The sequence below is a fragment of the Daphnia magna genome, linkage group LG10, assembly GCF_020631705.1.
Source record: "Daphnia magna isolate NIES linkage group LG10, ASM2063170v1.1, whole genome shotgun sequence".
NCBI classification, from domain to species: Eukaryota; Metazoa; Arthropoda; class Branchiopoda; order Diplostraca; family Daphniidae; genus Daphnia; species Daphnia magna.
This window is the reverse complement of record NC_059191.1, coordinates 9,301,914-9,328,471: the sequence shown is the minus strand read 5'-3', so window position 1 is coordinate 9,328,471 and position 26,558 is coordinate 9,301,914. Positions and strand designations below refer to the sequence as shown.

At 42.0% G+C, this 26,558-nt stretch overlaps 4 protein-coding genes across 4 annotated transcripts; 2 read left to right on the top strand and 2 right to left on the bottom strand.

Moving 5' to 3' along the window:
* Nucleotides 1-3,213: 3,213 nt before the first annotated feature.
* On the bottom strand, nucleotides 3,214-6,348 carry LOC116933035 (MFS-type transporter SLC18B1). The gene is made up of 11 exons (XM_032940938.2): nucleotides 6,004-6,348; nucleotides 5,468-5,928; nucleotides 5,309-5,404; nucleotides 5,173-5,246; nucleotides 4,964-5,111; nucleotides 4,746-4,905; nucleotides 4,533-4,684; nucleotides 4,280-4,470; nucleotides 4,111-4,206; nucleotides 3,875-4,043; nucleotides 3,214-3,805 (listed from the first exon to the last, which is right to left on the bottom strand). Exons 1-11 carry the CDS (start codon nucleotides 6,104-6,106, stop codon nucleotides 3,533-3,535), a joined length of 1,923 nt encoding a protein of 640 aa, XP_032796829.2. The 5' UTR covers nucleotides 6,107-6,348; the 3' UTR covers nucleotides 3,214-3,532.
* Nucleotides 6,349-6,435: 87 nt separating this feature from the next.
* LOC116933037 lies at nucleotides 6,436-8,989 on the top strand. Its single transcript, XM_032940940.2, has 3 exons — nucleotides 6,436-6,591; nucleotides 7,605-7,826; nucleotides 7,900-8,989. Exons 1-3 carry the CDS (start codon nucleotides 6,583-6,585, stop codon nucleotides 8,119-8,121), a joined length of 453 nt encoding a protein of 150 aa, XP_032796831.2. The 5' UTR covers nucleotides 6,436-6,582; the 3' UTR covers nucleotides 8,122-8,989.
* LOC116933036 (splicing factor ESS-2 homolog) lies at nucleotides 8,939-10,745 on the bottom strand. Its single transcript, XM_032940939.2, has 4 exons — nucleotides 10,242-10,745; nucleotides 9,984-10,143; nucleotides 9,396-9,918; nucleotides 8,939-9,331 (listed from the first exon to the last, which is right to left on the bottom strand). The coding sequence occupies exons 1-4, from the start codon at nucleotides 10,743-10,745 to the stop codon at nucleotides 9,058-9,060; spliced, it is 1,461 nt and encodes a 486-aa protein (XP_032796830.2). The 3' UTR covers nucleotides 8,939-9,057.
* A 92-nt stretch (nucleotides 10,746-10,837) lies between these two features.
* LOC116933034 (telomerase-binding protein EST1A) lies at nucleotides 10,838-26,402 on the top strand. The gene is given in 22 exon segments (XM_032940937.2): nucleotides 10,838-10,922; nucleotides 11,145-12,099; nucleotides 12,166-13,990; nucleotides 14,110-14,128; nucleotides 14,130-14,233; nucleotides 14,370-14,559; nucleotides 14,629-14,846; nucleotides 14,932-15,010; nucleotides 15,070-15,180; nucleotides 15,239-15,478; nucleotides 16,217-16,278; nucleotides 16,406-16,551; nucleotides 18,488-18,681; nucleotides 18,844-18,917; nucleotides 19,198-19,295; nucleotides 19,390-19,493; nucleotides 21,192-21,359; nucleotides 23,507-23,680; nucleotides 23,780-23,924; nucleotides 25,019-25,185; nucleotides 25,390-25,486; nucleotides 25,596-26,402. Coding segments are annotated over 21 exon segments (5,280 nt in total). The 5' UTR covers nucleotides 10,838-10,922; nucleotides 11,145-11,186; the 3' UTR covers nucleotides 25,748-26,402.
* The last annotated feature ends 156 nt before the right edge of the window (nucleotides 26,403-26,558 follow it).

The following is a 26,558-nucleotide window of genomic DNA, read 5'->3' as shown; positions in this document are numbered from 1 at the left end:
AGAACGAAAAGATCAATTCAAGCCCAAAGGGATCTCTCTCTCCTCTTGCGTTTATTTCTCCTTTGATCTCATTCTCCACATTGGCTAGTAAATATTACACACAAAAGTTTTCGATTATCACCCCTTTTTCTCGATAAGGCCGCAACAGCCAAAGAGCCGGTACCGAATCCATTAGACAATAGACACACAGCCTCTAAAGAGATCTTGGCCTCACTGAAATTGACCTGGTAGTCAATTTTCATTGGGAAACGCTGCATCTGGTGGCGCACGCAATCCGCGATGTTGCTTCTTTCTTTCTTTCTTTCTCTACGGAAATATTTCCCGTTATTTTTATTTTATCTCATTTTCCGGGGAGAAACGATAATCGGCTGCCAATCGATAAATCGACGCACACGAGTTTTTATGTAACAAGTCGGAAAATGTATAGATCGGAGACGCTAGATCCCCGACGTGTGTCGAACAGACAGAGAAGTAAAGATCCAGGTTCCGTCTCTCTAGGGAATATACAATGGGCAACTTCGGAACTGGGAAAAGAAAAATGGAGGATGGACATTATTGCCGATATTTTCTTTCTCTATCCATCGCCATAAAATGGTGAGCAAGACACAAAGTGTTGTGCATTCTCATCGGGTAGAGTGTCTTTCCGTGACTCTTTTCCATTTATTATTGCCACCCAAAAATACGAAAGTGAAAATGATGCGAGAAAAACTTAAGTTCCGACTTCGCGCATCGCGACTTTCAAATCACAAAAAACTATGCAAATACAAAAGCCTACCAAAGTGTATGTGCTCATTTTTTCATAGCATCATCGGGAGGCCACACTATTCATTCTGCCTATAACATCTGCTGTCGGCTAAAGGGCTGGCCTAAAAATTCAATGAACTTTTTCACTTCAATTGCCATTTTAAAGGCAATCCTGTCGCCATGTCCTTTTTTTTTAAAAAGTTTTCGAGGATGTAGAAATTCGGATATGGATAAGAAGAAGTAACCAACTGCTCACACATAAGAACCTCTCGTTTTTTTTTGTGGTATCATGGTAGAACGAAAGTGTGCGCGCACACACACACACACCGCAATTGGCTGGGCTATTTGGTCTTTTTCTTCCGCATCTATAAGACGCTATTCGAAAACAGAATCGACCGCAAAGACGATCAACTAAATAATCCATCACGTAGAAAAATGTTGCACGTCTACCGTTACACAATAACCAATTTTTCTGCCTTATTTTTTAATGCTCGTCTTAGTACGGACGCCCGTGGCGAACGATCTAAAAATATGCACGTTGCGATGGAAGTACAAAATTGAAAGTCACCTTCATGTTGTGCTGTCGAGGTGTACACATCACTATACGCCGGTTATCAAGTTGACCTTAACTTTTATCGAGAAAACTTTTCTTTAGCACTTCTTAATAAATTTTTACGAGCTCAGGAAATGGTCAAGGATGTTTGTGGTATGTATCGTTAAGGAGGATACAAAGGCAAACACACACACACACAAAAAGCCTTATTTTTGATAGTTGTAAACACAAAGTACGAGATATACAAATAATTAGAGGGGAACGACAGATTGTTGGAAAATTTAGGAAAACGTGGCCTAAAGCTGCTGATTCCTAAAAATACAGTGGAATTTTCTTAAACGTTCGAAAACAAAAAATTGAATTTCGTTTTTCACGCCCCTTCCTCCCAATAATTTGGCCAGCCGTAATTGTTTTCTTTTCGAAACAAAGATAATATCTCGAAAAAAACAAACAATAGAACAATCTTACAGGTCAATTACTCTTTCCCACGTCTACAGGATTTTCAAGGTTTTCCTAGTCGTCGCAATCGAATTCAACTAATCCAATCGCATAAAAAGAAAACCCCATCTAAATAACGAGACCGTGAGAACATTAATACGATTTGGTGTCGTCAAACGATGTGGCGATTGCACGTCAGACCGCACGACTTGATGACAACAAAATGATTCTTTTGTCCAACAAAAAGCCCCATAGATATTTCGATGAAAAAAAAAAAAGCGGGAAATGAAATCAAATGACAATCAAAGTCAAAGATGAGCTCGAGGGTCTCATTGAACTGAAATATATAGTTCCGGTTTTGTGCGGTCAACACATGCCGTTAGGATTGTGTAGCGCACGTGGAATATCAGTCGCACACAGGGGGTCCCTGTATATATATCACGGTACATTGGCTGATTGCATTTCCCGTCATTCACAACACGTTTCTTAATGCGCAAGAGAGAGGAAAAAAAAAATCGAAATTCACGCGGCTACCGATCCTACACATTTACGTGTGATTGCATTGCTTCAGAGTGTTCAACGTGTGACTTTACTAGATCATTCAATAGGTAAAAACATATTTTAAAAAATTGCAGAGGAAAACGACTCAATTGTAAAATAATAATTTTACAGTTAGTTGAGCACCGAGTTCTCTGTTCCCCATATTTAATTTGATGAAATTCCGTTATACTTAACAATCTATATGTTTAAACTTTGCTTGTTCCTCCTATTTCAAAGGCTTCTTGCCTATCTTCCTCTTGAAATGCCCTCGAGAAAAATGGGAACAAGAAAAATGATTTGGAACGATGGAACACGTGACGCCATAACGGTTGATAACGTTATCATTGCAAAAGGAAAAAATGTCTAGTTTAAACTGGAAATGTATCAATTTTTGTATCCTTGCTCTACTGATAGATCAAAAGAAAACATCTGACTCGCGAGCGCCCCTCATTCGTTTCGACGGTCAGAACGGTTCGCCTTTTCAGCAACATTCTTTAGCCAATGACTGGCATAAAGCGTGTGGACGCTCTGACGAGCACGACCATCTTTTGGTCGAATCGATAATATTTGAATAGCGGTGACCACCACAGCTGCTAAAAGCCTATTCATCAATTCCCGTAGCATTCGCCACAAGAGCACACACATTTTTATGAATTTTAAAATTCAATTAAATCTTAACAGCTTTTGTCGCGTGAATCGATTTTCCTCTCGTTATACTTTGAATATCGAAAAAGAAGCCAAAAATGCTCCCCTTGAAAATATTGAATCGATGGGATTAAAAGGAGATCGTGTGACAGACTGAGGGTACAAAAAAAGGAAAAAATGCTAAATCCCTCGACGTGTTCTGGCTTCTACTTGACTTGATGAACTGCTCAAGTGATAAATGGGGCTACTAGGGTGCAAACAAGGACTTAAAAAAGAAATTAATTGTATCCCTCTTTAATGGCGATTGATTTTAGTAGCCATGTTAATCTATATTGATCCTTAATAACAAAACACATTGTGTAAACAAAAAGCTAGATAGAACACAAAAAAAATTACGCTAAATAACAAATATCATCTTTTTTCTATATAGATTAAGACTTTTAAGGGAGATAGTTGAGGGTATGGATTAGCCGGATATGATTTTTTAAATAAAATAGTTAAAGCCAGCCGGAAGAGACACAGGAAATATTGGATTGGGTATTGTTAGAGATTCGGCAAGTGATTGGGAGCTAGATACGATTTTCAAGTTTCTAAATTCAATTAACTAGTCTGTTAGCCAGAGAATCCGGCATACGTTTCGGCGCGCATGCGGCGAATTATGGCACAGTCTCGCGGTAATGGGATCGACACAGATTTGCATGTGACGGACTCGGCTGGAGATTCGGGCTGAGAAATAGTTAATCGTGGAAACTCACCAACATCCACGACGGAATAAGTAAACGATGTCGTTCGCGTAGATATGGCATCCACCGTCGTGTCATCTCCGCTGGATTTACCTTCACCTTTCCTGCACTTTGGTAACATGAAGAAAATAGTAGCCAGACCCTACGAAATGAAAACACAATTTTTCTATTAACCATTCGTAAAAAGTTGTTCATTTTTCTCACAACTTACCACCGTAATTTGAACAGAGAAGACGACGACAGCCGTCATTTGGAATCCAATGTGGTCCACTAAAATGCCAGTGCCGGCGCGTGAAACAAAACGCCCAGCACCACTTAGAGACGACCATATACCGGCCACAAGCCCGTGAGTACTTGGATTATCCGGATAACCAGCATGCCTGTTACCAAAACGAAAAAGGGAAATGAATGCCAACGTGTAAATTAATTTTAAAAAATGTGGCTTACACAGCTTCTCTCATGGCATCAACGACCCCAGATACTTGTTGACCTGCAAACGCAATTCCACTCAGTGCCAATGCGATACCGACAACAGCTAGATTTCTAGAACAAAATAAAATAATGATACTAGTTAATTAAACATTTGAACTTGGAAGAGACATTAAATAGAAATTACCGATCAATGGGAACGAAGGGAAAAGGCCCAAGCAAAAATATGGACAACGCTCCGATAATGGTGCTGGAAAGGAGACAGAGCTTAACAGATCCTCGGCGATCACACAAGTATCCCCAAATAGGGCTGGCTATACTGTTGGCACCGTCTTTTAGTCCGAAAAAGACACCCACGTAAAACGGTGTCAAGTCAAACTGGAAACAAAACATAAATTGATTATAACGAAATGAATGAAGGCGCAGAGGAGAAAACATACTGTTCGCAACACTTGCGGTTCAAGGTTGATCGAGAGGAACCCGTTCGACATGGTTGATACGATAAACGTGAAGAACGGGATCCAAATGGATGGAATACACAAAATAGCCAATGGCGACTGAGTTTTAGTCGATCCCTCGTCATACTGTGACACTATTAAGTTGAAAAGCATGATTAGAAGATTGATTACATGCAACATTTAAAACTAATTTACCGTCATAATCGGGGAGAAAGGGTAATGCAATAAAGGCCATAATAGTTTGAATTCCTCCCATGAGGATAAAGGGAGTCTTAAAACCACCGACTTCATACAATGCACCGCCGACTATAGGACCAGCAAGCTGGGCAATGTTCATCATTGTTCTCGTAAGACTCTAAAATTTAAACAATACTAAGAACATGTACGGCTTAACAAACACCTGGAATACTTACAAAGATTTTGGCAACGGAATTGGGAAATTCCACGGCAGTGTAGGTAAACGTCGAAGTAATTGTACCAGCATTTCCGGCAGCGTGAATTACGCGGATCAATATAGATATCACGACGAATGAAACCCCGGGAGGGAAATACTCTAAAAATCTTTTGAAGGTTACTAGTTAAAATCAAGCTTTAGAATGTATTTGTGTAATTTATTACTCACCCCGACAACAAGCAGCAAATACCTCCAATGAAAACTCCAGAAACAAAAGCAAACCGAACGCCAATAACTTTCAGCTGAAAGAAAGATTTTAGATGCAAATTAGAAGTTCATAGACCAAATGTGGGGCGATATTTACGTTTTTTCCAATAAAAGGAGTGACAAGAAATGATGTCAGGCAATTGGTACCAATGATAAATCCATAGATGGATACTGTGGCACCCTTTTCTTCAGCCTTTAAATTATAGCAAACATTTTAATTTCATATTTCATATGATAAAGTCACACACATACTTACAATTTTAGGGAAGAATGGGGGGAAAAGGCAAATAGCAAATGATGATGTAAGAGTGGCTAACGAGAGAACAACCAATAGAAGCCATTGCCTGGGTGTCAGTTTTTTCTTCTCTGTTTTATCAACCTCTCCAAAGCGCCTGTATTTTTTCTTCTTAAGCCCTCCACACCCCCCATTACCACTTTCTGAGGATGCTGTTGATAGGCATCTATCTTTTTTCAAAGTATCCTCCTTTGTACTCGACTCCTTTTCATTTGGAGTAATAAGTGTTGATTCAACCTTTTCAGTCTTTTTTTGCTCCTGGTCATGCCAAAGCACTGGTGATGTTTCAGCCATTGAAACTGCCCTATTCTTTTGCTGTGTTTCTGGATAGGGTGGGTATGGCAAACATGGCTGAGCCAAGGTTGTGAATGATCCAACATACCCATTCTTCAAACTGCTTGTGCTATCTAACTTCTCCTTAGCTAGAAATGGGACAGAGCATACAAGGTTAAATTATGGGCATGGTAAATGACAAACTTTACTTTAGATTCTTTCACCTGATTCACTTTCGGAAGAAACTAAAAGGCTGCTAGCTGATCCAACTGAAGTAGCTGAATGGGCATCAGTCATTCGGATGGGCGAAATTGTAGATTGTGGCATTCCAACAGGATCTACTCTAAGAAGAAAGTAGGATTGACGATTTACGGGCAAGACACTGATCGACCACGTGGAGACGCTCCACTCCACACACTCGCCCTGTCTTTTGCTGCACTTCGGATCAGGCGATATACTTGTTGATGTAGCTTTGTCTTGGTGATTGACGAATTTAAGTTATCTTCTTAAAGAAAATTAAGAACTATTACCCGTCTTTTCATGCAACTACCTGTGTGCTCTAGCACAGATTACTCGGACGAATGTCGATTGCTGATCTGTTACGCCCCTAATGACCTGGCTGACCCACCCTCCTTCAATGGCCGCCTTCTGGCGTTTCTCTTTGTTTTCCAGCAGAGTGGCCTGACCCTTCCAAAGAATAATCGAGAATCTTTGAAATATTTAAATTTACAGAAAATACGTCCAAGAAACAAACAGAATATTTTAAAGCCAAAAGCGTGAAAATTCGGATAGTTTTTCAAGGAATGGATCAGGTAGAAATTATTGAGTAATAGACCAAGATCGGATGCTGAGTTGCCAAGGCTGAATTCCGACCTGCGGTATTTTTCCTCTCGGGCCCTATAGGGAAATGAAAATAATATATTTAATTAAGTTATAGTTAGTTTTATTACAAAATCTTTTGGAATCGTGTACTATACCTCTGTGCTAATATAATAAAAAAATTTTTTTCAAAAAGCTGTTTTTTTCCAGGAAACTTTTTGAAGATACTTGTTTACCTTTCCACAACACCCCCTCCCCGTATTACAACTGTGAACAAGAAGAGACGTTTTCTAAGTAAATTTCTTTTTCCTTATGAATAAGTCCTTTAGAATAATCAGATAACTTAAAGACTAATTGTGTCAATAACTCATTACCGACATCACAACTACACTACTCTACATAAAAACGAAACAGTTTGCACTACAGTCACTATCACATAAATCACTTTACTCTGCTACGGTACATTGTAAACAGTACCTTTCAAAAGTTTCCTAAATAACAGCTTTTTGGAATAAATTTTTGTTTATATCAGCACAGGGTTAGTCGATTCAAAGATTTTGTAATAAAACTAACTTAACTTAATTAAATATATTATTTTTCATCCTCCTATGGCCGGGAAAATACCGGGTCAATCGTTCATCCTTTTGTCTATAATAAATTATTGAAATCGTTTGAGACTTTTTTAATTCTCTGTTCGATCTGCAAAGAAGCACAAGTCGTACTAAAAAACAAAATATGCACCGTGTACTTACTCTAGAACCCTCACTTTATCGTCTTTGTCTTTGATACCAAATAATCGTGCCTTGTATGATCCCGTTTGTTTGGAATTGAGAAGTCTAAAGATGATGAGGGTTCCAACTCCTAAGTCTTTTAGAAGATTTCAACATACTTGTTTGTGGTTGCGTGTGTGATTTTGGTGATATGATAGCATTTTTTTTTGGTTTATTTACTTTTCTTTTTTCCTTTCTATTTTATATCGTAATTATGGTTTACTTATCAATTTTAGAATACCAGTGGTTCCAAAATGTGGGTTGAGGAACACCATGAAAATGATAAAGAGACTGTTGGTTTAATTCGTAACTTGTGGAAACAAGTTCACGTTTTAACTGAACAGAAACTTCAACTAGTTCCACTAAGCCCTTTTGGCATCATGGCAAAATGGCTTTGCAACAAAGCCATAGTCACTCAAAATGAATTAATGTATGACACATTGAAACGTGTCTGGGAAGTATGTAAAATAATTATAGTATGCATTAATTATCATCAACTCATTTCTTCTTTTCTTCTTTTGTGGGTAATAGGGTCTGAGCAAAGAGGCCAAAATGAGGCTGCATTATGCTAGTATCAAAGACCATGTTTCAGTGAAAGAACAGCAAAGCGTAATTAACAACGACATTTTTAAAATTCGTTGTGAAATTACTCGTTTATCGTTGACGCTGCGTTCTAGCCCAAAAGACCCTACAATGCTAGAATATTATGAGGGATCCGTCATTTCGGGGGATCCGTCATTGGCGGATGTGTGAAATCTTTCACCCGTACAAAAATACCTAAATTTGTTTTGTCTTTTCAAGTTTTATGAGCAAATAGCTTTGAATTTTTGTTTACTGTTGGGGGTCTGACGGGGGTAGCTTAAGCTAATTCTAGAAAATCCGTTTGCCGTAAACTTATAACTGAAGCCAATTCATTTACTCTAAAATAACATTCTTATATTTATTTTATTTCTTTCAATGAATGTTCCTCCATGACTTTACTTTTCTTCTACAAAACGAGGGTCAATCTGGTTGGATAAATGAGAAGAAAAGAGAAAAAAACTTTTCTAATACTCTAACCATCCTCTGAGTATTTCCCTACTCTCTACTCTTAATTACTCGTACACATATCCTACACCTTATTCTGAGTACAAAGATTACAAAACCATCTATTCAAAGTACCCCGAAACTTATACCACAGACTACGTAGTAATCTATCCATCTACTAGTTCGTAGTCTGTGCTTATGCCACTTCCTGCCCAAGTGACAAGGAATATTAACTAACTTCTTACACCAGATAACCGGAAACTTAGCCCTCTCCCTACAACAAACAGAATTAGCAAATTTCTTCCCATGTCGAAAAAGTACTGACGAACTCCGTTTTTTTTTAATACTATCCCAAGATTTTCTCACTAGCATATTCTCCGTGCTTACTAAGAATCCAAGATGTTAATTCATTTTGTCATTGATTTTTGTATCACACTTCGAGCGCTTACTACTATTTTCTTTCAATAATAATAATATTGCTGTACTTCTTTAACAGTTAAAAAGTCTTTCGATATGTAAGCTTAAAAGTGTTACAAAATATGGATTATATTTGCCATTTGTATTGATTGAAAGGATTACAAGCAGTCCATATCAACAGGCTCTTCCAGGGCGTACAAAAAAGAAAAACGCAACAAAACACTCATCATTTGTCAATTCATCTGGTTAGAAAAAATCTTCAGCCTTGCGCTTTGGCAATTGAAGAAGATTGTCCGTAAGGTTAGCACCGGAACTCCGAGATCTAACAAGTGGCGAGGAGCGGGGTGTACCGTAAGAAGGTGTGGAAGGTGTTCGGCTTTGGATGGGTGTAGGTGTATCATCTCCTGCTCGACGGCGCGGAGTATATGAGGCCTGTAAAGCCGGGTCAGTGCTGAGACGGATTCCTAACCTTGACGTCGCCAAACGTCTAGCAGCAGGAGACATGAGGGCGATTCTTTGACTGCGAAAATATAAAAACGATAAATAAGATGCATCGTTGTAAGTACTGCTCCAAATATATATACCTCAAAGTTCCAGCAGTTTTGGACGGAGTCCCGCTACTAGAACGTGGGGACGCCATCGTAGCGGCAGACGGTCGACTCCTTCCACGTCGATCTCGATACCCTTGACCGACTTTCTCCGCCAATTTATGGCCGATCCTGTCTCTTTCAGAAACAGGTTGCAACTGGAAGGCGCCGACACCGGCGGAGGAAGATGGCAGGGGAGTGTCTGAGCCGTCTAGGCGAAACGGGGTTCCCTCAATCTCTCCCCACGTCATAAGCGGAGATGCACCCACACCCGGTACAGGGGATGGTGTTTTCATGAACTCAAAGCCATTAACAGTTGGGGGCGCGTTCGATTTGATTTCTTTTCCGTCAACGTCAACGTGACCCTGTCTTGTATTGGTCTGCAGCTGAGCAGCTTTATGCAATGCTTCCCTGTTGCGCGACTCGTCAAAAGGGTTTGACTGGTAATGGGTATTGCAGTGTTGAATGTGGTCTTTATCAAGGGCATATTTGACCCTTTCTTCCAAGGTATATGGTGCTCCTATTTTAGAAAGAGGTAATTTTGTTTTTAGATGTATTTTTAGCAGCAAAGTTGTAATGTTTTACCTTCTGGAACATACATAATAGAGTTTTTTACTCTATAATTCCAGGTTTCAACTAAGGCTGGCTTGGAATCCTCAATTGCCTGTTTTTCGATAGATGGTAATGCCAAATTTGATTCCTGCTTTGATTTACTATCATCTTCTACATCATACAACCAGGAATACTGTAACAATTAAAAACAAGTTGGTATGATTAAAATACATAAGTAAACTAAAAAAAAATTTTTTTAAATAAATGGTAAAGTAAGAAAACTAAGCAAACCTTAAGTCTGTGCTTCCTCTTGGCTTCATCCATCATTTCTTCAAAGCTTTCATTGTCTTCGCTTGTATTTTTAAATAAAAATTCATCCAAACTCTCTTGAACATCTACAGTTGTCCTTTTGGATGTGTTTGTCGATGAACTGTGCACAGACACATTGTCTTGAAAATCTCTTGTGGGTGTTTCAAAGGTAGATGGTGTGGCATGTCCCCTGCGTGAATCATGGACACCAGGGCCTACGCTGTACTTCTCATAAATTTCTCTTAGTTTAACTATATCATTGGTTTCCATGGCTTCTAGATAAGCGGCCTGAACTTGAAGTTTGGTCAAGTCGGGGAAAAAATCCCGCTGAATGATAGATTCCAATTTGCGAACGTAATCATCTTCATCAAGAACTTTCTTCTTCTTTCTCGGGGCTGGAGCTGACGAAGGAATTTTGAAAAGCGTCACTTCTTTCTTAAGCGGTAGAACTACTAAACTCTTCTCTGTTTTGTTAAGTTCTGCCATTTTTTGAATTACTAACTAAATACGATAAAAATCGAAAACGTTCCAAAAATGATGTCGAAACGTCGAACTACTTTACATAGCCAATGTCACATTATTTGTGGCTGTAGTAATTGAGCTTGCACCTTACGACAATAGTGTGCCAAAGTGCCATTCAAGTCTTTGTGTTTGCGTTGATTGGTACGTGATCGTCATTCTTGTTAACGATAAGTTCTCAGTATTTGATGCAATGATTTGTCATGTGTCCATTATATTTTGAAAAGGTTTTCAATTAATGGTTAAAGTCTGGTAGAGCATTTATTTTGACAATATTAATGTATGAACTTCTGGACCGTGTGGAAATGGCGTTGCTCCGGACTGGCATAGCTTTCTAATGCTTTCTTTTCTTGTGTTAAAATCCAGGTTTTACAAGGCACAATTGTTTTAATGTCTTGACTTTTATCGATGAATGCTGATATTGACCATTCGCGTTCGTCGCGAAGACCAAGGCCAGAAGTTGCTGTTTACCGCCCTGGATCAGGACCTCTAAAAAAATCGGGTAGCAATGTTGAAAATATTCAGCCAGGCAGCAGTTTACAAAGTGCTGGTGGAACAGATATTGACGGTGGCCTAGCTTCAAACTTCAGGAATGTCAATCTCAATGATGACGGCAACAAATCAAGAGATCGGGCAGTTCACGCTCAAGAACCTAAGCCTAGAAAGACAAACCCTCAAAGACACGATAAAAATATTAGCAAGCCAAGAACTGAAATTCCTCATCAGCAGCCTGCAATTAAGAAGAAGGAAGATTTGAGGGAACCCCCTGTTGCAAGCGCTCAGGGTAAAAGGCAGCTGTACTACCAAGATAACGTGGAGACAGGGTCAAATCAGGATCTACGTCAACTTCTTCTTGAGAAAAGGCAGCAAAGAAATAATGAATCACCATTACCAGCAGGCCCTAGCAAACAAAGTCCAACTCTCATTCAACCTATGAATGGCAAACAGAAGAATAACAATCAGCCAGAACAGCAGCCAGGCCAACCAAGAGAAGAAGCGAACATCAGCCGATCTAAAGCCCAGCCTAACGCCCAGCCTAACGCCCCGTCTGCATCAAATAAAACATCACAAACTGCATTGACTGATTCATCGTCAATGCTGACAAGACAAAGTGAAAAAAGAAGCTCAGGTAGACGTCGAAATGATCGCAAACCTAGAGTAGAGAATTCGTATTCCGAAGGACATTTGGTTGCTTTGACCAACAACAACTCGCCAGAGGCGGCTTCCAGCAGGCCATCCAAGAACTTTGAAGAAAAGAAAAGCATTAGTGGTATTTGGAATGATTTAAAAAGAAGCAACAGCAGTAAAGACGCGAGAGAAGGTAAATATAGGTTATTAAATAACTATTTATATTGGTTTTATGATTCAATTCATTTTGGGTTCAAAGAAAAAGGTCGCGGTGGAGGAAGGAAGAAACGACACAACCGCAGTCGTGGAAGTAGTCGTCGAGGATCGATTTCTAGCGAAGCCGGAACTCCCCTTCCAGACCGTGAATTGGGACATCCCAGTTCTTCAAAAGACGATTACCACTATTACCAGACGATTGAACCGTCGCGGATCGTTCGCCTAGTAGATGACGACAAACCAACGAAGAAAATTGGAGGTAGTGGAGGGTATTACCAAGCTGGTTCGAGCAAAACCCGTCATTCGTCTAGCCCGCAAAGCAGTAACAGCAGAAATGGGATGATACCAGAAGAGAATTGCACAGTTAATGCTGTGTCTTCTCCAACTGGCTTCTCTGGTCGCTCTCAATCGGTCACATCGCCAACTCCATCATTGCCTAATTATAGGCATAGTTCTGAGCCACCTGTTCATCCCAGATACCAAAATCAGGTGCAAAACAGTTTCATGCGTGAACAGAGAAGAGAAAGGCACTTTGATGAGAGATCGCAGGACTCTTACCGGTCCGATGGAAGGCCTCCATCCGGCCGTGCGGGCTCCTCGAGGAACGATCGCCCTTCGCTGCCGAACAAATTCGATTCCCTTCCGCCTCGTCTCAAAAAGAAATACGAAGAAGAACGTCTCCTACAATTGCAGGCTGAAAGAATCGCGTCTGCTCAATCGAATTTATCCGCTAAGCAATCACCCACTTCTGGCCATTTGCCGGCCAAAACCGAATGGGGCGGTGGTTCGCGTGCATTCGTCAACGTTACTGGAGGAACTCTGCCAATTCGGCCATCCCTGCCTCATCCGTTCCCACAATCGGTACCTCACTCTGCCAACATCCGGCCACCCCATCGGCCCGTCCCCGGTGCTGGAAACCCTCTGAGAGATCACGGCCGACAGCAGCCAGCAAGTTCTTTAGTAGCATCGCGATTCGTCAAGGCTTTGCCTTTGTCAGATCAAGCGGAAGATTCTGATCCCATCCATGTCCCAGTTCGACCTCGAAGCCAAGATTCCATGTCGTTCTCCGATCACGGCCGGGAACGTAAGACATCGGTGACGGACTCTAGGAGTTCGACGCCTTTATCGAACGTGGACAGCGGCTCGGGAATGCAGCTCCACGGACGGGCAACGTTGCGACGCCTGGAGGAAGTCATCGGCGCAACTCAGACGTCATTGGACTGGAGTGAAGAGATGGAAGAGGAAGACAAGAGGAGTTTGGCAGGGGAACATAACAACCAGCGGCCACCTGTTGCCAGCGCAGTTGCCAGTCAAGCGCCAGAGGCCACTTTTGCCTGCACGGATATCCGTTACAGGAACAAGCCGATGGAAGGGTATACGGTCATTGCGACTTCATCGGCCAACGGGATTGCAGCGGAGAAACAAACCTCTCCGCCTGCAGCTGGACGACCTCTCTTGGGCCAGGGTAACAGGCAGGATATGAGAAGCAATCCACCACCGCGGATGTCCGTCCCAGGACTCATCCAGCTGCCCCTCGGACCTCCTCCGTCTTCTTCACCGAGGCGTTCGGACGTTGTCTCGTATCCGGCTGGATCATCTTACGACCGGTGTGCTCCTCGCCAACAGGATCACAGTCGTTCGTACCCACGCAAAGCTGGCCCGATGCAACAACGCACTCTGTTCGATCCAGCCAATCCGCACAAACCGATTGTCGTGGCAGCCAGAGATGATGGATCTAACGGCCAACAGCAACCTGCCGCCTCTGCAACGCAACTCGGCTGTCCGGAAATGACATTTTTAACTCTACCGGCCGACCAAGGCAACAACATGTCGTCCAGGCCGGCGTGGTACGACCCGCAATCTGAAAGGTAATGATCATAAAATTATTTTTTCATTTTTTGTGTTTTTTTGTTGTTTTTTTTGCTGTTTTTCCACGTATTTCTTTTGTTCGCTGTTATTGACGTCATTTGTTTGTTAACCTCACCAGTTTCCGGAGCAGCAAGAGTCCATCCACATTTGCTAATGGACATGGCCCGTTGCGACATGGAACTGTCGTGGCTGCTTGACGGTCAAGGTCTCCACCAGCGGTTCAATCGCATTCAAATGAACAGGTTTTGCGTAACATTTGTGGCCTCATTATTTTCTCGTCTTGTAGAGGGGGGGGGGGCGATACGTGGAAAGATAATAATTATTATTCTTGTGTTGTCGTTGATTTCTTACAGTGTCTTTGTTGTTTACGTCACACAGGAAATTCTTCCAGAACAGCTTGCGGACCATGTTGGCCAACGATTTGCGTTTTTGTCAAACGGAAAACGTGGAGCAACACGTTTGGAAGATAGCATTCCATAACGTCATCGAGGCGTTGCGCAAAGCCACCACCGAAGAGCCTGAGGCTAAAGAGGAGTACAGGTCGCTCTTGTTTAACGTCATCGACGACGTAAGTTGAATTTATTCCGATCTCCCTTTTTTAAAAATTTTTTTACGGACAATTGATTTGACGTTGAAGGGAACGGCGTATTTCGAAATGCTTTTGGAGACGCTTCAAGAAGCGCACAAGTTCAATTTGGAGACGTTCCTCGAACCGCAACCTTACCCATTGCTGTCGGGGTTGGGTTATGTTGGCCTGGCCATCATCTCGTGTCAAAAGATCCTCATTTTCCTGGGCGATTTGGCCCGCTATCGTGAAATGACGTCGGAAACATCGAATTATGGCAAAGCCAAAAGGTTTTTATATTTTTTGTTTAAATTTCAACCAATGTTCAACTTGTAGATTGTGATTTGTTTTTTTAAATATTTGTTATTTATGCAGCTGGTACACTAAAGCCAATTTGATTAACCCGAAGAACGGCCGGCCGTACAACCAACTGGCCATTCTGGCCCTCTACGCGGTATGTCGGTTTAGTTTCCATCCGTTTCACGTTTTTATTATTCGTTGATTTTTTTGTAGAGGCGAAAATTGGACGCTGTTTACCTCTACATGCGCAGCTTAATGGCCTCTAATCCGTTCCAGTCGGCCAGAGAGAGTCTCGTCTCGCTCTTTGACGAAAACCGTAAAAAGGTGCAGACTGAATTTCTGTTATTTCGTTATGTGCTCTTATTGTACTTTTGCCTTCCAGTATGAGCAACAGGAACGTAAGCGACGTGAAGCCAAAGAGGCCAGTAGCACCCGCCGTAAAGAATCAGCATCGGCCGCAACCGATGCGGCCAAAGTGGATCGTCTCGAATTGAGGCGGGAAATTTGGATCCATCCGCTCGATGGACGTCGTACACGCAGGACGACCAGCACGAACGGCTCGGCTGACGCCAATGGGCTCAACAGCGACGATGAAGAGCTTGCCCAGCTGCCCAGCATCGAGGTGCGTATAGTTATGTGACGATTATCGAGGTTTTCAGTCTAAAAAAGTATCAGAGATTTTTTGTTTTTGTTTGTTTCTGCTTGAATGGCCGGAACCCTCGGGTAGAAACAACGTCTTTGATCCACAGGGGGTGGGGAGGGTTTAAATGTTAAAAAAAAAAGAAATGGGGGGTACAGAGACAAGGAGAGTTTTTCTTCTTTTCGACTCGTTTCCTCTTGATGGGCAATTCGTGACTTCATGAAGCCGCCACGGGTGGCGCGGTGACGTTTTCTTTTGTGAACATTTGGCTAAAAATAATGTCGACAAAAGTTCAAAGGAAGAAGAGAGGAATCACCGACGCACAAGAACAACAACCTGTTTGTCTGCGCGTGCAAGTTCGTGACTGCCTAATAAAAAAAAACAAAAGCAGAACCTGCAACGCGCAAAACCTGGATTGGAAGCGTTGCAGAAACGAACGGAAAAAAGAACACAGACGAAATGGACATGTCATTTTGTACCTTTTTTTTTCTCTGCTCGAATCTAATGAAAAAGAGAAGAGATGAGGGCAGCAGAAAACGTATCGCAGATCAAAACTCCGTTATAGAAATTAAGTTTTCCGTTCGAGTGCGATCCCACGACCTCGCCCCCTGGCGTCACGTCAATGACGGCCAGTGACATCTCATTGCCCCGATCCATTTGTCTCGTCTTTGTTCTTTTCAAAAGATGAAATTTCATTTTTTATTTTTTCCAACGTTGCAGGTCAACAAAAGATTCGTCACCAGTTACCTGAACGTCCAGGGCAAATTGTACACAAAGATCGGGTAAGACGAGAACAATAGAAATGATACCATCAATCTTAAACCCAACCTAAGCAAAAATGACTAATAATCGAAATGTTGAGTAATTTTTATTTTTCCTCGATCGTTTCTGGAAAAAAACAAAAAACAGGATGGAAACATTTCAAGAGTGCGGCGTTCAAATGTTGAGAGAATTCCGTGCGCTGCTGCAGCAGACGCCATTGCCCGTCAACCAAACCCGTTTGCTGCAATTATTGGCGCTGAACATGTTCGCCGTATCCAACACTCAACTGAAAGGTAAGAAAACAAGTACACGAAAATGATCATCAATCGCCTCGCGATGAACAACAGCTGAGCGTGAGCTCAACAAGTCCTTGACCGATTGTCGTGTTTTGTTTTATTTTTCACGAGCGCATCCCGTTAACTTGGATTCGACATTGGTCACGCCAAACGCACTGGCCAAGTGGACAGGCATTTTTCCCTGTCGCCTAGTTTTGTTTTCTTGTTTGACGCACCAACTCTTTTTGGGCGAATAGAGGGCAGGCCAGCGCAATTTTGGACGCACGTCAGCCGACGGTTCATTTTTTTTACGACATGATTACATACGCACCGTATGTAGTTTGGTTCTCGAGGAAGGAAGACGAAATATTTATGGGGTTTCTTTTTCTTTTATTCTTTCGGTTGGCACGTAATAATAATCCCGACGTTCTCCCACCGACAATCCCCGTTGTTGTTGTTGTTGTCGGGGTGAAAGACGAAACAACAAACGGGGGGCGGAGTGGTGAGGCGAAGGTCGTTGCTCCTTGGCGATAAAAAGAATAACGAAAACAAAAATTGAAGAAGAAGAAGAAGAAGAAGAAAAAACACACGCGAGTGGACAAAGAAAGAAGAAAAAAAGCTCATCAAAGTGAGGAATAGATGAAGTCAAAAGAAAAAAAAAAGGAAAGAGGCAAGGTCGTTTGTGGTAATGCAACCGACGGCGGGACTGTGGCGTCGTCGTCGTAGCTGATTACTTGCTAACTAACGGGTTCGAAAATTCTTGTCCGCAAAAGATCCCGCCCGCTCAATAATTCGCTCCCCATCCGCGTCCATTCCCGTTCGCGTCGCTCTAATGGATCGTAATCACGGCATTCCTTCAACAGCAAATTACAAACTGCATTCCATCGGCTGACGAAACGAGTGCGCGATGTGGCGGACGCAGCGGACGCCTAACGATTCAACGGCTCATCGTCTGCTAGCGGGATCTCTTTTCGGTCATTACCGACGATGATTCACAGACGCCCTTCCTCCTTTTCTTTTCAATTATTTAATGGATGATTCGATCGGCCATTTCGCCGTTTATTTTGTAATTATTATTATTTTTTTTTTGGCTGGCTGGCACAGGCAAACGTCTAAATAAGCAGAAAGACGTTGACTTTGGCACTGCCGCTCACTTGACGCTCGGATCTTGCCATTGCGGTTTTCTTCTTCCTTCTTTTTTTCGGGGGGGGGTGGTCTGACGGGGTAGAGAGAAACGGCTCATCATCTCACAAAGATTGGGACGGTCTCGGTGATTTTGTTTCACGCGAACGACGCCGAATGCGACGACTTTAAAGAGTCAGCCCTTTGGCTAAAATAGACGAGGAGACAGAGCCTAAATCTCGAGGTTATTCAGCAACGATCCTACTGCAAACAGACAAAAGCTTTAATCAGATGCGAGTTCTTTTCATTTCAATTTTCGGCAGAGATGCGCCCTCGGGAGCTGACGCAATTAGTCGGATCGTTTTGCAAATTTTGTTCTCCTTCTTTCTCGCATCTTTCCAAGCCAATTGAATAGGAATGCGAGGAAACTATTTTCGTCTGGCGTTTGATTTCATTCAAAATAGAGACAGGGAATAAATAGACATTTTACCGTTGCGTTTAAACGTGCGCGCCGAACAAAGAGAAAACACGGCCATTTTTATTGTTACGATTATTTCGTTTTCTTTCTTTGGAACGATTTTTTTTTGGTTTAATTCTTTGCGTCCTTGACCTTTTGCTAAGAATTTCCAAATTGTCTCGGCTCTTGACGATTCACGACCAATTCCAAACGTGTTGTGCCGAAACAATTTTCGTTTTGGAAAGGTCATTGACAACAAGGCAAAGTTGACTGTGAGATGATGTGTGACATTCACTAATTGGCTGAATGATCATCATGCAGCCAAAAGAATGTCCATTTTCTGGACGATAATTCCATTCTTTTGTTTGGTTGTAGATGCCCGGATGGCAGGCGGATGTCGTTCAGCTTGGCAGGAATGCGCGCTGGTCGTCTCGCTGGAAATGTTCAATTTGCTGCTGGAACGATGCAACGCCATGCTGAAGGAGCAGCTGGAAACGGCTGCAACGACATCGCTGGCCAATAGTCGACTGCTGGGCGAGGATCTACAAATCATCTTGCCCGCCATTAAGGTTCAATCTAATCATTCAAAGCAAAACGTTTCCCGCCCGCCCTCCCAGTTTTGAGATATGCGCACATTTATTTCAGAAAATAAATAGGGGGGCGTGTTATTTATTAGTTATGATCGCGATTCAAGTATTTCTTTTCTTTTTTTTACGTGTGTGTGTTTGCAGGTGTGGTGCGATTGGCTCCTGTGTCACAGTACCGTCTGGAATCCACCACCTACCTGCCGCGACTACCACGTCGGGTAAAAACTTTTCTTCCTTAAATATTTTTCCTGATTTATTTATTTATTTTGATTTTTTTTCTTTTTTTTTTTAACTTTTGCCATGTTACGAACGATACACGAAAATACCACCTGTGTCGTGATGGATCGTCTCCCCACCTGTTTATTTTTTTTTATATTTTTCTTTTTGACTTAAAAAAAAAATTATAATAATAATCTTTAACGTTTATGTATTGAATTCTTTATTTTTTTTTGGGGGGGGGTTGGAATTTCTTTGCGCTCGTTTGGGTTTTCTGCACAGACCGGCTGGAACACCGTGGACACGTTTGGCTACGTTGATTAACCTTTTGAGTCGCTTTGACACTCATCAAGTGGAGATCAGCAACAAGGCGCTCGAAGGTACGCATCACAAATTATTATGCAAATCCGCCTTTTTCCATGCGCATTAATTCATTTGATTTGCAACAAAACAAACGAAAAAAAAATTAAACAGGTTACGATGCTGTCAAACTGCCCGAAGATGTCACTCTTTGTGGTTTCACGCCGTTGATGCTCAACATCCAAGAATCACGCTACACACCGAAAACATCCGACACGGTAAGAGTAAAAATCTCATCTTCTATTTCAATTCGTTTTTGTTCTCTTTGCACGACACGACTTTTTTTTCTTTTCTTTCTTTCTTTCTTTTTTTTGATTCGTTCATTGCCAACTCTGCAATTTTCTTTTCTTCTTTTTCTTTTGCGTTTTCATTCACTTGCAAAAAAGATAACCAAAAATAACGTTGTGATGTTTTGATGGATGTTGTTGTCTTTCTTTCTTTATGTGTGTGTGTCTGTGTTTGTGTGTGTGCAAAATGCGGCAGGATGGAAGGGATCGTCGCCAGCCAATGGTGAGACACTCGTCAACTAACGAATTAATCAAAAGAAAAACAAAAAAATAGCGCCCACCTATTTTTTGTTGATTTTATTTTTAATTTCGAAAATATGTATATCCGTTTGCGTGGCTTGACGAGTAGCAACATGTTTAATTAAACAACAACGAACGTCCTTTGAATGGGGGGGCGCGTTTGTGGTGGCGGGCGAATTGAAACTTAAGCGGCCGCTGGCCCGAACGACCTTGACAAGGTTCATCCCCATGCCAGTTTTTTCTTCTTTTTCTTCCTTCCTTCCTTTTATTATTATTATTGTTGTATTTTTATTTATTTTTTTAAACTCGGCAATTGTTTACTGGTGCGTCCTCACCAACAGAAGCCACACGATAATAAGAATAAGAAGAAGAGAGGAGCTTTTTGGACTTTGTGAGCCCAAGGGCAAAAACGCGCTTTTGATTTATGTTTTTAATGTACTACATGAAAAAATATCATCATCATAGTTTTTTTTCATAGTCTCTCGGCCGACTTTAAAGCGCATACGTTTTTCTATGGGGACTTGAGATGTGGCCGGGCCCCATCGGGGGTAGTAGACATGAACCCCCTCTGACACACACACACGTGTATTGTTTGTTTTCATTTTCATTTGCGTTGATGGCAGCTACTTTCCACTGAGAGGGGGTTACACAAAGTGAATTTTTTTTTTTCTCTGGACGCCAGATTGGATTTTATTGTTTTCATGCAACGTTTTCTTTTCCCTTTTATTTTATTTTTTTAATTTTTTATGTCTATATGGGGGGTAGGAGTAGTAGAACTTGTTGTCTCTCCGTGTTAAAAGGACAATTACAACATCCTTCTTTTCTCTATTTTTTTTTATTTTTAAAAATATATTTCGTTCAATCTCTGGCTGGCGGGCATAACAATTTTACTATCTGTCTTTACCTTTCTCTCGGCACCACTTGATCGTTTTATTTTTTATATTTTTTTTTTTTTTTGTTGAGGAAGAGACAGCAAAATCAAGGGGAACATAAACTCAACATAAAAACCTCTCAAGTCTTTCTTCTTTTTTTTTTATTCTATCCTCCACCTACCCCCCGGCTCTCGTTGTGTGTCTGTGTGATAATCATAATAATAAACAAACGACGGCGACGACGAAACACAAGCAGCTCCCCCTCCCCCCATTTTTTTCTTTTTTAAAAAAAAAAGAGAAATATCTGTAACAAAAAGGTTGGAAAAAGAATTTAAATTGCGCTGGAGGGGTGACACGTTGAAATGTTTACGACCCGGGCGAAAGTAAATTGGGGTGAACAACCCTCACTCTGTTGTCTTTTGAAATTCGAATTTCTTGATTATTTCAAGTAACGAGTTGTTTTTAAAAACGTTAACGAATGGCTAAAAACTCGAATGATTTTTAAAAAAACCAATAGGATCTGGCAGCGGATTGCGTGCGCATCGAACGGATGCTCTACTTTGGACGTGATTTCCTTTGCGGCCTCGATCCGCCCGTCCTCAAACTCAAATTCATCGGTCCGTCGCTGTCCGAGTACGTGTCCGTCGTTGATTCTTCGTCCGCCACTGCCGGACCTCATCAACCCGTAAGTTGTTTTTTTGTTGTTGTTTCGATTTCATTAATGCCATTCAGTTCAAATACGGATGTTTTCAAATCAACCAGCACGTCCTTCGCCCAGTTCCATTTTTGTTTTGTTTCCTAGAAGAGGATTCATTCAAAGTGGACTGGGAAAATGTGTCCAGCGTTCAGAGTAGATGATGATGGACAGTTATTATATTTTTGAAGGATATTAAAAAAAAAAAAAAAAACAGGAGGGATGGCTGATTTACGGGATATGGCGGCTGTAATTTTGTTTTGCGGTGGTTGGCGGCGCCAATGACTCGCGCAAAATGCTCATTTCCCCGAAATGCCTTTAGCTAAAAAAAAAAAGAAAAATTTGAGAAATACCGTCCGTTCACGAGACTGGTCCGTTCTTCTCTTTGCGGCAAAAGTGCTCATTGCACACGCACACATTGGGTTTATGCGGGTAAAAAAAAAAGAAAAACCCCAAACCGACAATTTCACGAAGAAAAAAGAAGAAACCGCTGGAATGCGTTTTCTTTTTTGAAATTGGCCGCGTCCTTCTCTTTTTTTTTTAATTTCGTCGCTTGGCTGCCTTTGACTACAAATTTTCTCGACATCAGAAAGCTGGTGAGATATTCGTTTGCGTTCGAAACGAACCGGATTGCCCCTACTTTTTCCTTGTCATTCGTGATTATTCAAATTGGAGCGTTCAAATGCAGATCGGATCAGCTGTCGCAGCGCTTGTTACGAACAGCCATGACGAAATGCAGTTGGCCAATTACCAATGGATTGCTCTTCGTTCGCGGCAGAACAGAAGGAAAAGGGACAACAACAAAAACAAGAAAAAGTTCATTTGCCCGCGTTTCGTTATCGTCAGTTCCCTTTTGTTGTTTGTTGTTGACCGCGTTCACAACATTTTGTCAAGGATGGCCATCGCTTTTATTTTTGTGGGTCTCTACCTTCTCGTTCAAGGACGTTCAAGGCTTTTTCTCTCGCTCTCTTGTCTTTGCCTTTTGTTGCGTTCATTCCACCTGCACTTGCCTCCAACTGACATCGCCGTTGCGCCACACGTCAATGACGATGGCCATCCCGCACTTTTCGAATATCGAGCGCACACACGAGGTCGTTTCGTTTGACGTGGGGCCAATTTGACGCCTGTACCGAGCCCCCGATGGCCTTTCAATTTGCGTTCACGTCTTGTTTGGCTTTGTCCCGCCTCATTTCAGCTCGTCATTCTGGCCGCATTTGCGCCTGCGCACGAGACATTAGCCGTTGGAAAAGGCTTTCGGGGTGTAGGGAGGTCGGACTGGCTGGCGCCAATAACTCGCAAGACGCAACGAATTTGCCGGTCGGACGCGAGAAGATCAATTGGGTTTTTGCTATTTGTTTGGCCGTTTGTTGACCTCTTCCCCTCCAACCGATTGCATGTCATTTTCGAATGAGGGACGTTCGAAGAGGACAAACTTTTGGAGCCATCGCCGCAGTTGTTTTTCTTTGTCTTTTCTCACTCGATCAAAAGAAGAAGCTCTTTAAAAAAAAAAAAATGATGTTTTTGGCCGGCCGGGGACGGACAAGGACGGACCTTATTATCCGGTCATCAGCCAGCAGTGGAGCGTCGTAAAAGCTGATCACTCTCTTTTCTTTTGGCTGGCCTCTCTTTTGTTTGGCCATCATTTCCCATTTTATTGGCGTGTCTTTCTCATTGTGTTTGTTTCTATTATTATCTTCACACGACACGACGTCCGTCCTTGTAGCGCTGGCATCATCTTCTTCTTCTTTTTTTGGCGACCTTCTGCTATTTCTCTCACCTCCATTGAATGGCAATTTTCTTTCGTTTCCCTGACGGCTGGATTTATGCAGTTCTAGTCCTAGTCGTGTTCGTCGAAATGAATTTCAAAACTAAACAACAACAAAAAATTAGGCAGGAAGACGAAAGTTTCATTTTCTGGTGGTGGTGGTGGGGGTGGGAGGGGGAAGTGGATAACGACAGGAACAACCTTGCCCACCTGTCGGATGTTTGGTTGTGCAATTTACAAGGCCGTCTCTTACGCCACATTTCCGACTCTTCCAACCCTTTGAAGAAGCCAAGAAAAAAACAAAATGTCGCTGATGGTTGGTGTGAAACTTAATGAAACGTCTGGTTTTGTTCTCGTTGTTTGTTGTGATTAGAAAAACGACGACGACGATGTCGAGGACGATGATGAAGAGCAAGGCCTCGTTGGCGAACTGGAACTCGAAGAGGAGGAAGTGACGGCCGACGACGATCTCCAGCAGCTGAGGCAGCGCAAAGACGAATTGACTCGGAAACATCTCGATCGGCAACGTCGCAAACAACAAGTCAAGGTGAGTTTGCCCCCCGGTTTTTTTGCCGTTTGATTCAACGGCGGACGTTCGATCGTCCAATTTCAGATCTGATATCGTTCACTTGGACGTGATTGGCAGGCCATTTTGCGTGAACGAGTCCAAGTCGAGTTGGAAGTGAGGCCGAAATACCTGGTGGCCGACACCAATTGTTACATCGATCACCTGGACGCCCTCGCCCGTTTGACGCGCGAAAAACATTACACGCTCGTCGCTCCACTTGTCGGTCAGTTTTTTTTTTCTCTTTTGATTTTTTATTTTTGTTTTTTTGTGCGCGTCTATTTAATTCGCGCACACGTGGCTTTTTAACTAATGGCCAGATTTCGTTTTTTTGTTTGTGTGTTGTGCGTTGAAAATTGTGAATGTGTCATCGTGGGGCTCTCAACTTTGATCCAAACTCTTTGAGAGCAAACTCTGAAAGGTCGTGATCGTGAGTCAAAGCCCAACAATTCAACAAACGGATGAAAGAGAAAACCCAAAAATGGTCGGGGCGCTTATTTATTTATTTTTCTTTTTTTTTTTACTGTCTGCATGGAGGGGGGGGGGGAACATTTTCCCTTTTCTTTTCCCAACTCAAGTTCAGTTTTATTTTTTCAAGTTCAAGTTCAACCGTCTACGACTGTAAGGTCGTCTGTTTTGTTATTACGATGATGATGATGATGATGGGGTAGAATATTTCAACAGGTGGCTACACTCTCTCTCTCCCTCTCTCTCTACATGGGGTCTGCCTTTTTTTTCTATTTTACACCCCTCTATCTTTCTTTCTTGCTTGACACAACAACGAAAGGAAAAACAACAATGAGAAATCATTATCCACGGGGCAAAAGGAAATATCTTTTGACTTTCCATTTTCTTTTTCTTCTTCTTCTTACTCGACGATGGTCGGCAGAGGCAAACGACCGAACTTACCCTCTCCTTTTCGGACGTGAAGAGGGTCGACTATTATTTTTTTTTCCTAATTTCCCGTTACGTCTTACATTTTTCTAGGGGGGTGTTATTCATTTTTTTTTCTCTCTTTTTCTTTGCTCTGTGTGTGTGTGTGTGGGTTGAATGATGAGCACATCAAGACATTCCTGTGCGTCAGGGGTGGAAATTCTCACGAAATGTTTCTAAACGCTAAGAGATAAGTTTCTATTGCGGATGTGTCGGTTGATGTATCGATACACTCACATCGAAAAAAAAGGGGGGGCCCTCCCTTTAAAAAAAAAACCAGAAAAAATGGAAATGAAAATGTGTTGAACGGATGAGCCCTGGGGGCATATCGAGTTGATTTTCATCAATAATAATGATTGTCGTTTGCATTCGTGAAAACACAAAAAGTATTGAACGAACTGGAGGGGCTTTGCCGGTCGAGACTGGCCGTTGAGTCGCGGGCGGCGTTGGCTTTCCTGCGCGAGAAGAATCCGCAGATCCGCTACGTCACGTCCAAAGGTGCGCCACTGCCCAACTTTGCCGCGTGCACCATGAACGAAGAGAACGACGACCAGGTGAGCCTTTTCGAGTGTTGTTGCCCAACTCCCCTCCCCTTACTCGAAAAAAAATCATAGAAATAAAAAAATAAGAAAAATAGGAGAAGCCGTAGACGATGACGTCATGCCTCGTTGAAAAGTAGCAAACATCCCCCATTTGTATAGGAGGACTAAGAATGTCCTAACGAAGAAATCGTGATCCGCTTTCGTTTCACCTTACAGGGTCTGACCAACGATGACCGCATCCTGCAATGTTGTCTAGGTCTCTTCAAGGACAGGCCGGCCTCATCGTCCACCGCAGAGGAAGACACTTGTCCAGGTAAGATGTCGATATGAATCGAGTTGTTTCCCTTTCTACGTCGACTTTCATTTTGAAATGTTGAACAAAAAAATCAAAAAAAAAAAAATGTTTCCGATGATTGGAACAGATGGAGTGAAGCGGTTACGGCGTGAAGTCGTTCTGCTGACGGACGACCGCAATTTACGAGTCAAGTCGCTCTCGCGCGACGTGCCCGTCCGTGACCTGCCGGCCTTTCTCGCCTGGTCCTCGTCAGCAGCAGCTGCAACGGTGGCCGTTTAACACTTTTTGTTTTTCTTTCTTTTTATTGCAATTTTGTTCCCTTCAAACAAGAAAAAAAAAAAAAGATTCCGCGCCGCGCCACACATTGACTACCTTCATTTAATCCAACCACCTCCTCCTCCTCCAATAAGTTTTCATTTAGTTTTTTTTTTGCTATTGAAAAAGCGTGCGTGTAACTTGTTGCTGATTGATTGTTTGTGTGCGCGAGCAAATGGGTTGATGGCCGGCGCGATCCTGGCCATTTCACCCACTTTGATGTAACCAACGTAGAATTTCTGAAATGTGACAAATTAGTTCAAAATGACGAATGAAAATTGGAAAAAGAGGTCAAAAAGACAAACAAAGGTCCCTCTGTTTAAAAACCCTCCGATTGACGACAACTACATAGTTGACACTTTGATGATTGATATTCAAGTTTCAATGTTGGAATCAGGCCCAATGTGCCTCCCCCATCCCTCCCATACACACCCTCAACTACCACGTGAAATAATCCTTGTATTTTTTCTTATTTTTTTTGTTCTTTTAAAGAAAACAACATTTTTTGTCTTTTGGTCTCAATTAAAAACACAAATGATTGTATGGCTCCCCCACCCATTTTTTTTTCCTTTTACATATGACAAGTGGTTTGCCCAATACACACAAATCAGAAACCACACACTACTTGATTAGTTCTATTTTCTTTGCCTCAGCCAGATTCACATACACTCGCATTTTAAAAATGTAGTTGAGGAAGCTTCGGTCGTTATGACTTACCAAGTAGAAACAAAAGAAAGGGCCTCCCTCAAAACCGAGTTCATTTTCTAAGGAATGT

Bases quoted from the DNA above. Each gene is read 5' to 3' on its own strand.
- LOC116933037 (XM_032940940.2), top strand. The intron at 7,827-7,899 runs GTATGTAAAATA...TGTGGGTAATAG, and splicing joins CATTGAAACGTGTCTGGGAA to GGTCTGAGCAAAGAGGCCAA.
- LOC116933035 (XM_032940938.2), bottom strand. From the start codon at position 6,106: ATGCCACAATCTACAATTTCGCCCATCCGAATGACTGATGCCCATTCA. The intron at 5,405-5,467 runs GTAAGTATGTGT...TATAATTTAAAG, and splicing joins CCCCATTCTTCCCTAAAATT to GCTGAAGAAAAGGGTGCCAC. The intron at 4,906-4,963 runs GTAAGTATTCCA...TTTAAATTTTAG, and splicing joins ATTCCGTTGCCAAAATCTTT to AGTCTTACGAGAACAATGAT.
- LOC116933036 (XM_032940939.2), bottom strand. From the start codon at position 10,745: ATGGCAGAACTTAACAAAACAGAGAAGAGTTTAGTAGTTCTACCGCTT. The intron at 10,144-10,241 runs GTTTGCTTAGTT...TAATTGTTACAG, and splicing joins AGAGGAAGCACAGACTTAAG to TATTCCTGGTTGTATGATGT. The intron at 9,919-9,983 runs GTAAAACATTAC...TTTCTAAAATAG, and splicing joins TATTATGTATGTTCCAGAAG to GAGCACCATATACCTTGGAA.